The sequence below is a fragment of the Pocillopora verrucosa genome, chromosome 10, assembly GCF_036669915.1.
Source record: "Pocillopora verrucosa isolate sample1 chromosome 10, ASM3666991v2, whole genome shotgun sequence".
In the NCBI taxonomy this organism is placed as follows: Eukaryota; Metazoa; Cnidaria; class Anthozoa; order Scleractinia; family Pocilloporidae; genus Pocillopora; species Pocillopora verrucosa.
This window is the reverse complement of record NC_089321.1, coordinates 17,321,926-17,333,912: the sequence shown is the minus strand read 5'-3', so window position 1 is coordinate 17,333,912 and position 11,987 is coordinate 17,321,926. Positions and strand designations below refer to the sequence as shown.

At 39.8% G+C, this 11,987-nt stretch overlaps 2 protein-coding genes across 2 annotated transcripts in view; one reads left to right on the top strand and one right to left on the bottom strand.

Moving 5' to 3' along the window:
* Positions 1-606: 606 nt before the first annotated feature.
* Positions 607-11,987, bottom strand: part of LOC131792889 (uncharacterized) — a 67,583-nt gene continuing 56,202 nt past the window's right edge. The window contains exons 4-6 of the mRNA XM_066173289.1: positions 2,858-2,980; positions 1,517-2,026; positions 607-932 (exon numbers count right to left, since the gene is read on the bottom strand). Of these exons, the coding sequence (XP_066029386.1) occupies positions 607-932; positions 1,517-1,997 (807 nt within the window). The 5' untranslated portion in view covers positions 1,998-2,026; positions 2,858-2,980. The remainder of the gene's footprint in view (positions 933-1,516; positions 2,027-2,857; positions 2,981-11,987) is intronic.
* Positions 9,982-11,148, top strand: LOC136283734 (uncharacterized). The gene is made up of 2 exons (XM_066172929.1): positions 9,982-10,557; positions 10,888-11,148. Exons 1-2 carry the CDS (start codon positions 9,997-9,999, stop codon positions 11,146-11,148), a joined length of 822 nt encoding a protein of 273 aa, XP_066029026.1. The 5' UTR covers positions 9,982-9,996.

Sequence of the window (11,987 nt, the reverse complement as noted above, 5' to 3'; positions counted from 1 at the left end):
AAACTGTTAGAAGGTGAAGGAGAACGTTTTCCAATGGACTGGGGATCGTAACATCAAATTCAACACTTCACAAATGGGAGATTCTGGTGATAGTACCCAAGGACGCCATACGTAACACAAACCAAACCCTTATTTTTAAGGATAATTTACAACCAGCGCAAATGGCAGAGGAAATTCAGTCGGCCCAAAGGGCGGAAAAACTAAAAAAATGGGCCTAACTAGTCATACAAAAATTTCAAATTGAGTTTAGTTTTGAGCTTATCAAGGGAAAAATGATTTCATAATAAACTTTTACAGTCAATTGAAAACCATTTTTAGATCTATCCACGCCTTAATAAGCCCCCTACCTCAATAGGCGCTACCCCCTAGCCCATAATATCAAACAAGCGTTTTTTCTCACTTTGTCAAACAGTTTGGATACGAGGAAAACCTGTATTTATTTCCATTTATATATAGTTTCTTAGTGAGCGCCCCCCCCCTCCGCCGCTTTTAAATAAGAGCCCGGGTGCTTATTCGAGGAAATATGGTGATTGAAATGCACAAGAATATGAAGAACTGACCCATAACTTTTTTGTGGGCACGTTAACAAGAGTTGCTATGGGCTCTTCATTGGAGAAATGTAATGTTTACCCAACCATGACCGACCCTATTACAGCAACATTCATTTTGTTGATTTGTTCCATTGTTAAAAGATCCTCCCCCTCCCCCACAGGAAATATCCTCATTAACCCCGCCACTTCCCCCAGTGTAACCACCACCACCGCCCGGTCCCTTGTTCAATGAACATAAACCACCGCCACCTCCGAACCCACCAGAAAACGTTCCACCCTCTCCCCCCTGAAGATATCCTGAACCTCCTTTTCCCCCTCCTTTACTATAGCTCGTTGCATTATGTCCATTACTATGGAAGCCACCACCACCACCACCACCACCTGCAATACAATCAAAAAGTGATCGGTGATTCTCTTACAAATAGCACCCATAAATTTAATTTCTCGCGATCAAACGACGATCCGCGGTGTTCCGAAACTTAGTTTGGTTCTTTATTTTTAAAGTTTAATCAGTGGAGATTGTTAGTAACAAAAAAGCTCGCGAGGAAAAGTCAGCGTAAAAAAATGCTGCAGTTGACTCTTTATTTAGTTCTTCTGTTTAATCCAGATCTGCAGTTAACGAATGAGAAGCCTTGTCAAGTTTTTCGATGTCATCTCCTGCGTTATATTTGCGGATCCATAATTCATTCGATAATTCACTAAATATGCAGGAGATTTGAAAAGAAAAGAGCAAAATTTAACAAAATCCTAAGTCTTGTATGAGGCGCTTCAAAAGAATCATATAAAAAAATCTTCAAAATTGATATTGAAAAATTTAGTAATTACGGTTTTTATAAATCCTTCAAAATCTGATTATCAGCGACTTACTCTATGATTGGGTTGGAGATAGTGAAGGATGGCAATAGAGTGCAACAAATTTCTCAGTATTTATAAAAAGGAAATTCTCCACCAACCAGAATTCACACCACTAGTAAGTCCTCCTTGTCCTTCTATTCCACCTGACCCCAGTGGCGAGTTGTTCCCTGCATTCCCTGTGGTGTTTATGGACGCATCACATGCCGGATGTTGTTCTGACATATTTTTGATTCCCCCTCCACCTCCAGCTATGATTAAAGGCGTGTTGTTTCGTCTAACAACAAATGTACCTCCACCACCTCCAGTAGTTTTTAAGTTTTTCTTCCCTTTTTTCCCTTTTTGACCAACAAGTATATGAATGATGTCATCTTTGGTCAAAATAAAGTTTCCAATCATTCGTGCCCCTCTTCCACCGTTCTTGATGATACTGTCCTCACCGTACCCCCCTGAGGCTCCTATTGCTTCTATTCTGTATTCGCCAGTGTGTGGCACAGTCCATTGTTGAATACCGCTGGACAATGTAACTTGCCCGTCATGATCCTGACCTGCGTAATGACCTCCAATTTGGACTGGACCCGTACGTCCACTCATACCAAGAGTTGTAAACACTGCGGTAAACCCTGTATAATATTCGAAAAATGAAAGGGAAAGTTACGGCACTGCTAAGAAATTGTTTTGGGTACTGCCAATATTGCACACTACCGCTTAGAGAAAATATTCCTGTAAATTCAGCAGAATAAGATAACGAAGCAAAAACTCTCCAGAAAATCTCACTAACAAGTAAAACTGACTAAGTTGATCATTTCTTCATAACGGTATCTTCGCACTGGCTCTGGTAATGAACATGGAATCTACTTTCAAATGCAAATATACTATCACTCTTGCTGGTAACTCCTCGGAAACTGGTGAATTTACCAAGCTGCATAGCTTTCAACGCTGCAAAATGCAAATCCGTTCACATCTTTAAGAAGAAAACTCCTGGTTGACCTTGATGGACAGCGCTCGAGTGTGTACCTTAAGCTTAAGACATAAGCATCACTGATTCCCGTGATCTCCAATGGGCAGAGCATGCGGACGAAATCACCTCAAAGGCCAACAAAACCCTTCGCAAATCAGGTGAGTTTGCCACGATGTCAGTGACATTTAGATAAGGAAGCTGCTGTGCTGTCCTGTGGTCAAACCCAAACTTGAATAATGCTCCTGCCTATGGTCTCCTTATACCATCATACATGGAGCATTAATTGAGAACATCTAAAGGTGTCCAACTAAGTTTATTCTCAACTACCCACCGAGTAACGTCTCTTATGCTGATGGGCTCGTACTGCTGGGCCTGCTGCCGGTAGAATACCATACAGAAATTGGGGACATTATACTCTTGTACAAGTGTAAGTCTGGTGCTATGTCCATCATCAATAAGGAGATATCAGATAGAATGATAAAATAACAGTTACCTGTGCATTTGGTTCCATTTCCACGAAATCCATCTTTACACTTGCAGTTGTACGATCTCAGGGTATTGTTACACTCAGCATTCACATCACAGTTGTGTGTTCCGTCAGCACATTCGTCCAAGTCTAGAGAATGAAAAAAAAAAATCTTTTATACGGAACCTGTTTTTATTTTGTTATCTTGTGTTTTGTGGTTTTATTGTTTTCTCGTTTGTTTGCTTTAGTAGATTTTTGGGATGTTATAGTCAGCTACTATATTTTAATTTTCTCGTTACCATGTTTCCGTCAATAGTGTAACTCCATATTCCGCATTTAAACAGACACACAACCTACAATTCCCCCATTTGCTCTGACGAAGGACTAGCGCTCGAAACTTCAGATTTTAAACTCGCAATAGTGGCCTATTTTACGTCATCAACTCACTTGATACAACTAAATAACCTTTTAGGTTAGTTCCTTTCCCATGAAATCTATCTTTACAGATGCACTTGTAAGATCCCAGGGTATTGTTACACTCCGCATTCTCATTACAGCCGTTTGTTTCACTAGAACACTCACCTATGTCTGAGACAAAAGAATGAGCGCTACATTTATGTAAGGGTTTGTGTGTATTTCACGTGCTCTCGCCGCAAGTGTTTTCGCCTCCATGCTAGCGTTCTCCTTTGTCAGATAAAAAATGGCAATACATTCATTTTACTGACTGCAAAAAATTTATAGGATTCCTCACCTCTATCACAATCGTGGCCTTCAAATCCAGATCCAAAAGCACACAAACACTGATAATCTCTGTGTGTAAAGCCAGCTTGGCATGTTGCATTATTTCTGCAAGGATGACTGGCGCAAGCATTCTTAAGAAGAAAAAGAATATGACCACTTCAATTTTTGTGCTTGTCTTCTGCGGGTGTATTCATGTTTGCGAGTTCTGAATGTTATGCAAGTTTTCTTGCATCATGTCCATGTATTCCGCGCAAGCTTTTTCCCGTTCCAAGCGTGGCACTGTTTAGAGCGAGAGCAAAATCTGCGTGTATCCTATAAATGTATAAAAACAGCTCCAGAAGCGGTCATTCTTAAATAACAAAGTATGCCTCTCTTAATTCTTTTTTTCAAAATTTTAAACGTTCAATTATCGTAACCTATATTATGATGGGTGGAAGGAGAATTTAGAGGAGTGGCAGAGGCCAAGGGATGCTTAGTCTTGCGGAAAAGCCTCAACGAGTACAAAGTCTCATACTCTTGGCTTATAGACGTCATCCTCACCTTAGCTCCGCGGTAAATGTAACTTTCGTTTTTTACCAGTTCTCCATCGTGTTCAATGGTCGCGTTATTCAGATCACACTTGTGTGTTCCAGACGCCTGCCTTAGCTTATGGAAGTTATAACTGACACAGTTAGGTTCCAGATAGCATTGTAACCTGCAGAGATCTTCGTCGAATACTTCAATAGTTCGAACCGTGTGATTCTCCAACCTGTAGCCAGGTTTGGCAAGACTGGTAAACTTCAAATTGCGGAAGTTGCCTGGTGAACGATTATATTAAGAAAGTTGCTATTTGGCATTGAGCACTTCTATTGAGACTGGAATTGTAGAGCAGTGTTACTTCTGAATTATTGCTTTGGTTTAACACCAGAAGAGTGATTTAAATTAATAATCTGAACTATCATCTTCCTTTGGTCTGTTGTGATCAGCTATCATGATCGATCGATTGTTGCCGAAATCCATAAACAACGTTTTTGATATATGGAGTAATTCGTGTTCGTCGCGTAATAATGGTCCTCTCGTTTGAGCATGTTTGGTTCTTTTAAAAAAGGTTATTATCGGAACGTGTCGTGAAGTTTTTTGTTTGGTCAATTCATGAGAAGCCTTTGTTTTTGTGTCGCGTGACTTCAGCTTTCGACCAATATGCGTATTATGAAAAGCGCAAGAAAACAAAATTAGTCGCTCGCATATAAATCACAAGCCTCTCAACTTTATGAACTCCATGGTACGTCAAGTAATTTTGACAAACTCGATATACACTATCTATGTCCTGGCTTTCTACTTCTAAAGATGTAACAAACGTTTTCTATGCATACTGTGTATTAACGAGCACTAACAGGCGAAACGCTGAAATTTACCCTCGAGCATGCACTCCCTATAAGGGGATAATTGAGTATGACAGAAGAAATAAATCCTAAAATGTCAACTATCGTCTTTGTTAAACAAATGTTTTATTTGAATCCCCTGTTTTGCCTCAGACTAAGTCAAAACTTCCTCTCTGGGGTGGATCATTAATAACTTATGCCATAGTTCTACCAACTCGCCGGAATACACAAATTCAGTCTTCGATTTAGGTTTTTTGAAATATGAACCAAAACTTAGATCAACTTTGGAGCTGATTGTAAAAAAAAATCAGGTTTTTCCACAGATAATATGTTAAGTGCCAAGTTTGAAGCACTGCTCTAACAATGCGTTATGTCGCTTTGCTGTGAAGAATTAAAAGTTTCTTTACTAAGAATTAAAAACCTTTACTCCTGTATAAAGTTTTTAGTTGAACAAGCCGAGCCATTTCAGTTGAGTTCAAATGAGCCTCTCAATCTTACAGTATTCAACTCATCCATCAAAAATCAAAAAAGTCGAACACGTCTCTAGACTTCAATTCATTGAAGAGACAGTGACTATTTTATTTCTAAAGTTAAGTTTGCTTTAAGATACTCCAATAAGCGCCCCTTTTTGAATCAAGATGAAATAATTCATTACATTTGATATTAGTAGGAGAAGCTTGTGCGATTATTGCAAGGTTTAGCCGTTATTAACCAAAAAAATTAACTTATCACCTTGGTAAACTTTGAAATATACTCAAACCATAACAAAGTCATAACTGTGGTAAAATCTTACCTCGTCCTTCCGGTATTAGGGAGGCCAAAACAATGAGAACGAAATAGTAGAGTACAGAGAGCATGTTCTCAGAAAATACCAGTTATAACTCTAGCGAACAAGTTTGATCTCCGTTGAAATACTCCACTCCTTTATTATTATTTATGAGGTTCTCGGTTGTTTTCGTACTTGAATTAGTTACCTTGGGATTAAGTTGGTTGATGAGACTCGATTATGCATAATGCACGTAAATCTTTTTTAATGCAAAACATTTATTATGAAACTGGACCTATGCCAATCGACAAAGCGAATAATTAAGAATATCTTTATGGAAGAGTTTTTTTTTGCATAATCACCCGCAACCATCTTAGCCAATATTACAATGTGCTTCGCTTATATCAAGTTTTGGAAGAAAAAAAAAACAACTTTTAATGAATGATTAACATTTTGTGAAAAATGTACGTCAATTATTTTAAGATCTTCTGACTGCTCCGTCCAATTAGAAATTGTGTTGGGAATCCTTGAACCATAAACTATAGGAGTGAAAGAAATCGGGTGAGTGTCTGAGAATCAATTGAGGACTTTGAAACATTAGAACAATTGATCAATGGCTCTAACCAAACTACACTGAGTTCGAAGAGCGCTCGCTTAAAACTAGTGCTCAGGCTCTTTTTCCTTGTCGTTATCCGTCATTTTTTATGCGGATTACCGCTGTACTTTCTGTCCCTGGTGCCCGTGCAATGTGCGATCTGCTTCATGCGAAAAAAAAAAATATTAAGTGCGAAAATTGAGTCGGTCCAAAGAGCAGAATTAAGGGATACTGGGTCTAACTGATCGTATGAAAATTCAAAATCTGCACTTAGTTTTACTCAAATCAACGGAAACAAAAAAGTGATGACACGATAAACCCTCATAGTCAACTGAAAACCATATTTTAACATTTAAGGCTTGAGATACACAAGCTTTATATAAAATATTTATCAATACTAATTACCTTCATGTCATTTAATGATTGATTATCAGTGGATGATAAGCCTAAAATATCTTGGCAGCTGTTTTTGACATTATTTCAACGTATAAGCGAAAGCAGTTTGTCTCTAGAATGCCCTTCACACTAGGAAAACTTTACGCGCACAAAAACGGGGTCTTTACTGCACAGCTTTCAAAGTTCCATTGCACCAAAACAGGAAAACACATGGGTGCATTAAGAGAGACACCGAGGGATCTGGGGTTCTGCTCACCAGGTTCCCCTAGGTTCCATTTTACGTTCCATTTTAGGATCCATTTCCATAAAAACCGTCTTTTCAAGTGCACTTGTGAGGCTAAACCCAAAATTTTGACCAAACGATGGGGGGATTCAGACCTACTACGAGGCCAGCGAATGGCTTTCAAACAAACTTCAACTATTTGAAGTTGGGTCCCCATTACATGTTTAAGAGCCATTTTCCGAGAAAATCGAAAATCGCATGACACTCGTGAAAAAAACGAATTTTTTTTCCTCTCGCCAAAACATCCCTTTTAGTAACCTTATTGAAGAAAAAATAATTTTGGGTTCAAGCGATTCATTGTACGGGAGAAATTACAAAAAGTTTGAAAAATCGATTTTTTGCTGGTTTTTCGTACTCAAACGAACAAAATCCGACCGCAACTTCGAGAAAACGGTAAACGCATAAGAAACAATCCCTAACATCGAAACTTCAGCCGAGTATTATTTCGTACTTACTCTTTAATTTCCTGAAAGAAATTTGAAGAAAGAATTTTTTAACATTTACAATCGACAAGTTTAAAAAGGTTAAATTTGTATCCCTGGAAATGTTAATAAATGAAGGCGAACTTTAACTGTTGTAAAAGGCCACTGGTATATGCCGCTTCCTAGTAAAACTCATATAGAATAAAACCTTGGCTATTGAACTAAATTACTGGAAAGTTTTAGCTCTGGAAATCCAATATAGTCCTCACACTAAAGTAAGCAATTTGAGTATCTGAGTAAATAAAATTTATGCAAATTAGACGGCCCGCTGAATGAATTCATATTTTTAACGCAAAGTTTTGTTGAACGAACAACTTACCATTGCTTGTTGCGATAGAAGTTAAATCCATCTCTCAATCTGTTTGTCCTGTAAAGTGGCAACTCATCCATACCTGATTTTGACCAATTATCCAGGCCAAGTTGAAGTTCTCGCTTTAAGAAATTGTACAAGGGACATTTCGAGGCACTGCGAGCTGTATGGATTAAAAGCAGATACAGCACTTGACACTGAATGGAAACTGCTGTTAGCAAGAGCAGGTAAATCTTATGTACTGTCTTACCGTCTTACGTAGCGGCTAATAGTGGTGTACATTTCCATCATCTCTTTATCACAGACCTCACGATGGTCATGTTATTCTAAGAAAATCTTCGGGTGCTTTCCATTCAGCCCAAAATTCCGCAAGTTTCGGTTAGAAATCAAATGGAATGGACCATTTCGGTTCGGTCCTACCAGAATATTTGGGAACGCCTTTGAAGCTGGTCCACTTTGACCGGTCAGGTTATTTCGGTCGGTCGAACCGAAATGTCCCCTTCCATTTGACAAAGTTATTGTCCCCAGTACTTGCGTACCGCTCTTTTGTATCCTGCTTGCAAGAACGATAAGCAAACGAGTTCATCTCTTTAAAAATCGCAGGCTTTTATCCGCGGCGTTAATATTTTGCAAACCTAATATTAACGCTTACGATAGCAAAAAAGATCTTTATTCACCACCCCCACCCCCCCCTCCCCCTCCCCCGCTCCGCCACCCACGCACACACACCTGTCCCTGATACACAGACTTTAATGACTTTTTTTATGAAAAACGCGACCTCGAGATCTCCTAGCACACGAGCCTCTCAACTCGCTCGTGATGTATGCAATGGATAATTTTCCCTTTACCTTTGTTTAGGGGTATTTGCAGTGGAAGAGTCCCACTTGTCATTGACAATATGCCCTCACCACAGAGCGGAATTTGGTATGCGCTGGAGATCCTCAAAAGTGAAGTGTAGCATTCCACTAGAAATAGCTGCTCACAAAACAGCCTCGGTCAAAGGCGATCGGCATTTGGACAGCGTTCTATCTGCATTTATTTTAAACACTGAAGGAATACTTATTCAAGTTGGATCGCGTAAGTTTATCGTAACACATTTGTAGCTAAAGTATACGCTTTAATTTTAAACGAGCGAGGGCGTAAAGCAACATATGCGCAAGCGTTACAATACCCTTTATTCTCCTGTTCCCCTCCCCCCAAAGAAGAAAATGGCTTTGAAGAATAGTAAAGAAATCGGCGATGGCCTTTTAACAAGGTTAACATTTATTTTTGCTACAGCTCTTTGCAGAATGTGCAAGCAACATTTCGCGGAGACAAACCAACAACAGAAAGTGACACCCGCACCAATGATTGAAGTTACTCCATGCGTAGAACTAGAGACTTCAGAAGCAAATGTAAGTAAGTAAACGGTAACCTTGGATACAGACAGTTATTCCAACATAACAAATGCCAAAATTCCGAAAGGGCTGGGTAACTGTGAATAACTGAAAACTTTGAAAATGACTCTGAAAATGATTTTAAGACGAATAGGTCACTGTTCGTTTCTTTAAATTCCTTTCGGTCTGGCTGGAGCGGGAGTATTGACAATGATAGCGGTATGCATGTAAATTCATATTTTCTTTTTTTAAAATGATGTATAACTTAAGTTTCGAACTATAATAAAAAAAACTAATGCCTAGTGACAAAATAAACAGAAATATTGAAGTAACATTGATGTCTAAACGTCTTTTTTGTATGTTACAGAACAGCTCAAACTCTTCTCCAGGACAAAGTGATACCGGTCAATCTGTTGAAGAGTTCGCAGAAAGCCTTGGACGTCTAACAATCGCTGATGACACCTTTCTGTCACCAGACACAATAAGCACAGCTTCCACTCAGAGTGACGAGCCCACACCTGTGATCTTACATGAGCCGCGCGAAAAGCTGAGTGAGTTCCTGGCAGCATGCAAACTTGAACCGCTTGGAAAGCCATGGCTTTCTTGGAGTGATTCTTCTGAGCGAACAAGACAACGTCAAACAAGGAGAGCCACAGAAATAGTAGCAACTGTGCTAAAGAGCGTCACCCCTGATAATGCTGGTGAACTCTGGCGACGTTTAGCCTCTTCTACGGCTATGAACAAGGCCCTGGGTGTAAGCGAGTTGTAACATTCAGAGCATTTGTATTTAGAGGCCCTAGCAGAAGCGTACCAGAATGCAACCAGCTGGGATACCCGTAGACAAGTGCTTTCGATTATGGCAGGGGTTGGAACTTTCAACGACATTTCCCGTTATATCCCGGGGTTGACAAGATACCGATACTCCATGGCTAATCTTCATCGATCACAGTTTGGCCGAGGCGCTCAAGTTCCACAACAGCCTACCACACGAATACGAGTAGACTTGAGGCAGCTTGACCACTTTCTTGGTTTCATCACGAGCCCGCATCTTGTTCAGGACCTTCCATTTGGGCAAAAACATCTCAAGCTTTCGTCTGGTGAGGTTATTCAAGTACCTAACGTAATCCGTATGATGATACCCGAGCGAGTGATACAACAGTACACTCAGTACTGTTTGGAGATCAACTTCAAACCATTCAGCGAAACTACTATGAGACGGGTACTCTTTGAGTGCAGTGCCTCTGTAAGAAAATCACTGCAGGGCTTAGATTATTTTGCAGCTGAGGGTGCTCGCGCATTTGATGATCTCGTGGCCCTCGTACGCCAAATAGGGGGATTAGGTTCCGGCAAGGAGTTGGAGACTACAGTTGTGCAAGCTCTTATGACAAGCAAGCAGTATTTGAAGGGGGACTATAAGGTAATGTGAATTCTGACTCCAGAAAGACAGCTTGAATAAAACTAAAAGTAAGTACTTATTTTACCTCGTCAACAAAATCATTCCGTAAAACAAATATATATTTTGTACTCTTTTTCTTCACTAAATGGTGCACGTGTAATTAGCTTACATAAATTCTCGAGATTAACAATGCGCGCACGAGGATAGTTTTTTTTTTCTAAGGTTAAATTTAAAAGTTATTCGCCCCCCTTACGTTAATAGTATATGTTAGATTAGAAAATCATTTGATTAACTATTATATTGAAGTATAAGCACAGACAAACAGTAATCTCAGTTTTGTTTTATCAACAGGTTCATGTCACAAGCCACTCTAACGTAGCAGACCATTGTGTGTTGTTTGCTCTTAGCGACAGTAGTGATGCAGATTACCAGCAACAATGCAGTCACCAACACACTGATCTTTGTGACCGTTGTCAAAGTCTTCAGGAAACTCTGGCAAAGATTGAACGGGTCCTTGGTGAGACGACCTTTCCGACTCAGGACGCGAAAGACGAAGCGCTATTTATATTCCAGACAGGAAAAGATGCCGCAGACAGGCTCGCTGCAACCTGAAAGAATCACGTCAGGACTTTCATAAACGAAGGAAATGACGTGACCAATGCCGAACAACTGAAGAGTGCTCTTCTTTCGCATGGGGGGATAGAAGGAGTTCGAGTTGCTGTCATGCAAAGTGTCGAAGAGGAAGCAGTAGTAGATGACAGCAGAAAGATTATTGGTATCAACAAATTAAACAATTTCGAGTTTAAAGACGAAATTCTCGTAGCTTGGCGCGCTTATGGTATGGGAAAGGGAGAAGAGATCCCATTGGAACCAACATCAGAAGGTTAGTCTAATGAAAATTCACAATTCTTCCTTTTTAGAATTATTTCATCGCGCAAATATATATTTTTTATAGTTTGAGTAAAAAGGTGTACGTTTATCGTTTGTTATAGCCTTCAGACGCATGAAAGGCATCCATTTCCCATCCTGGTACGCAGGAGGAGCGGGTGTCTGCCACCCCGTGGGGTTTTGCTTTGTAAAAGACTTAAGCCCCTTAGATCCTTTATAAATTTATAGTCCTTGATTCGTTCTACAAAATTTTTAAAACGAACATTGCAGAATATGGCGGTTCTGAAGAACATGTCCGGTCATAAGATGTAAAAAGCAAACGTTTCATCTGTTCGCGCAGCAAAGTGGACCAAAGGGGCACTCTTCACAGGCTGTGCAGAGTGAAGTATTGAAGTAGGTGAACAGTGCTTTTTATGTAAATCTTGTTTCTTTATGTGTTATCTACTTCAGAGCATGGCATTGGTTGGCTTTCATCTGAGTTTTCTTCTGGAGACTTTAAACCCCTCAGCCCAAAACCGACTCCGTCAAGGAAGAAGCAAGAGACGGAAGTGGAGCAGGTTCAT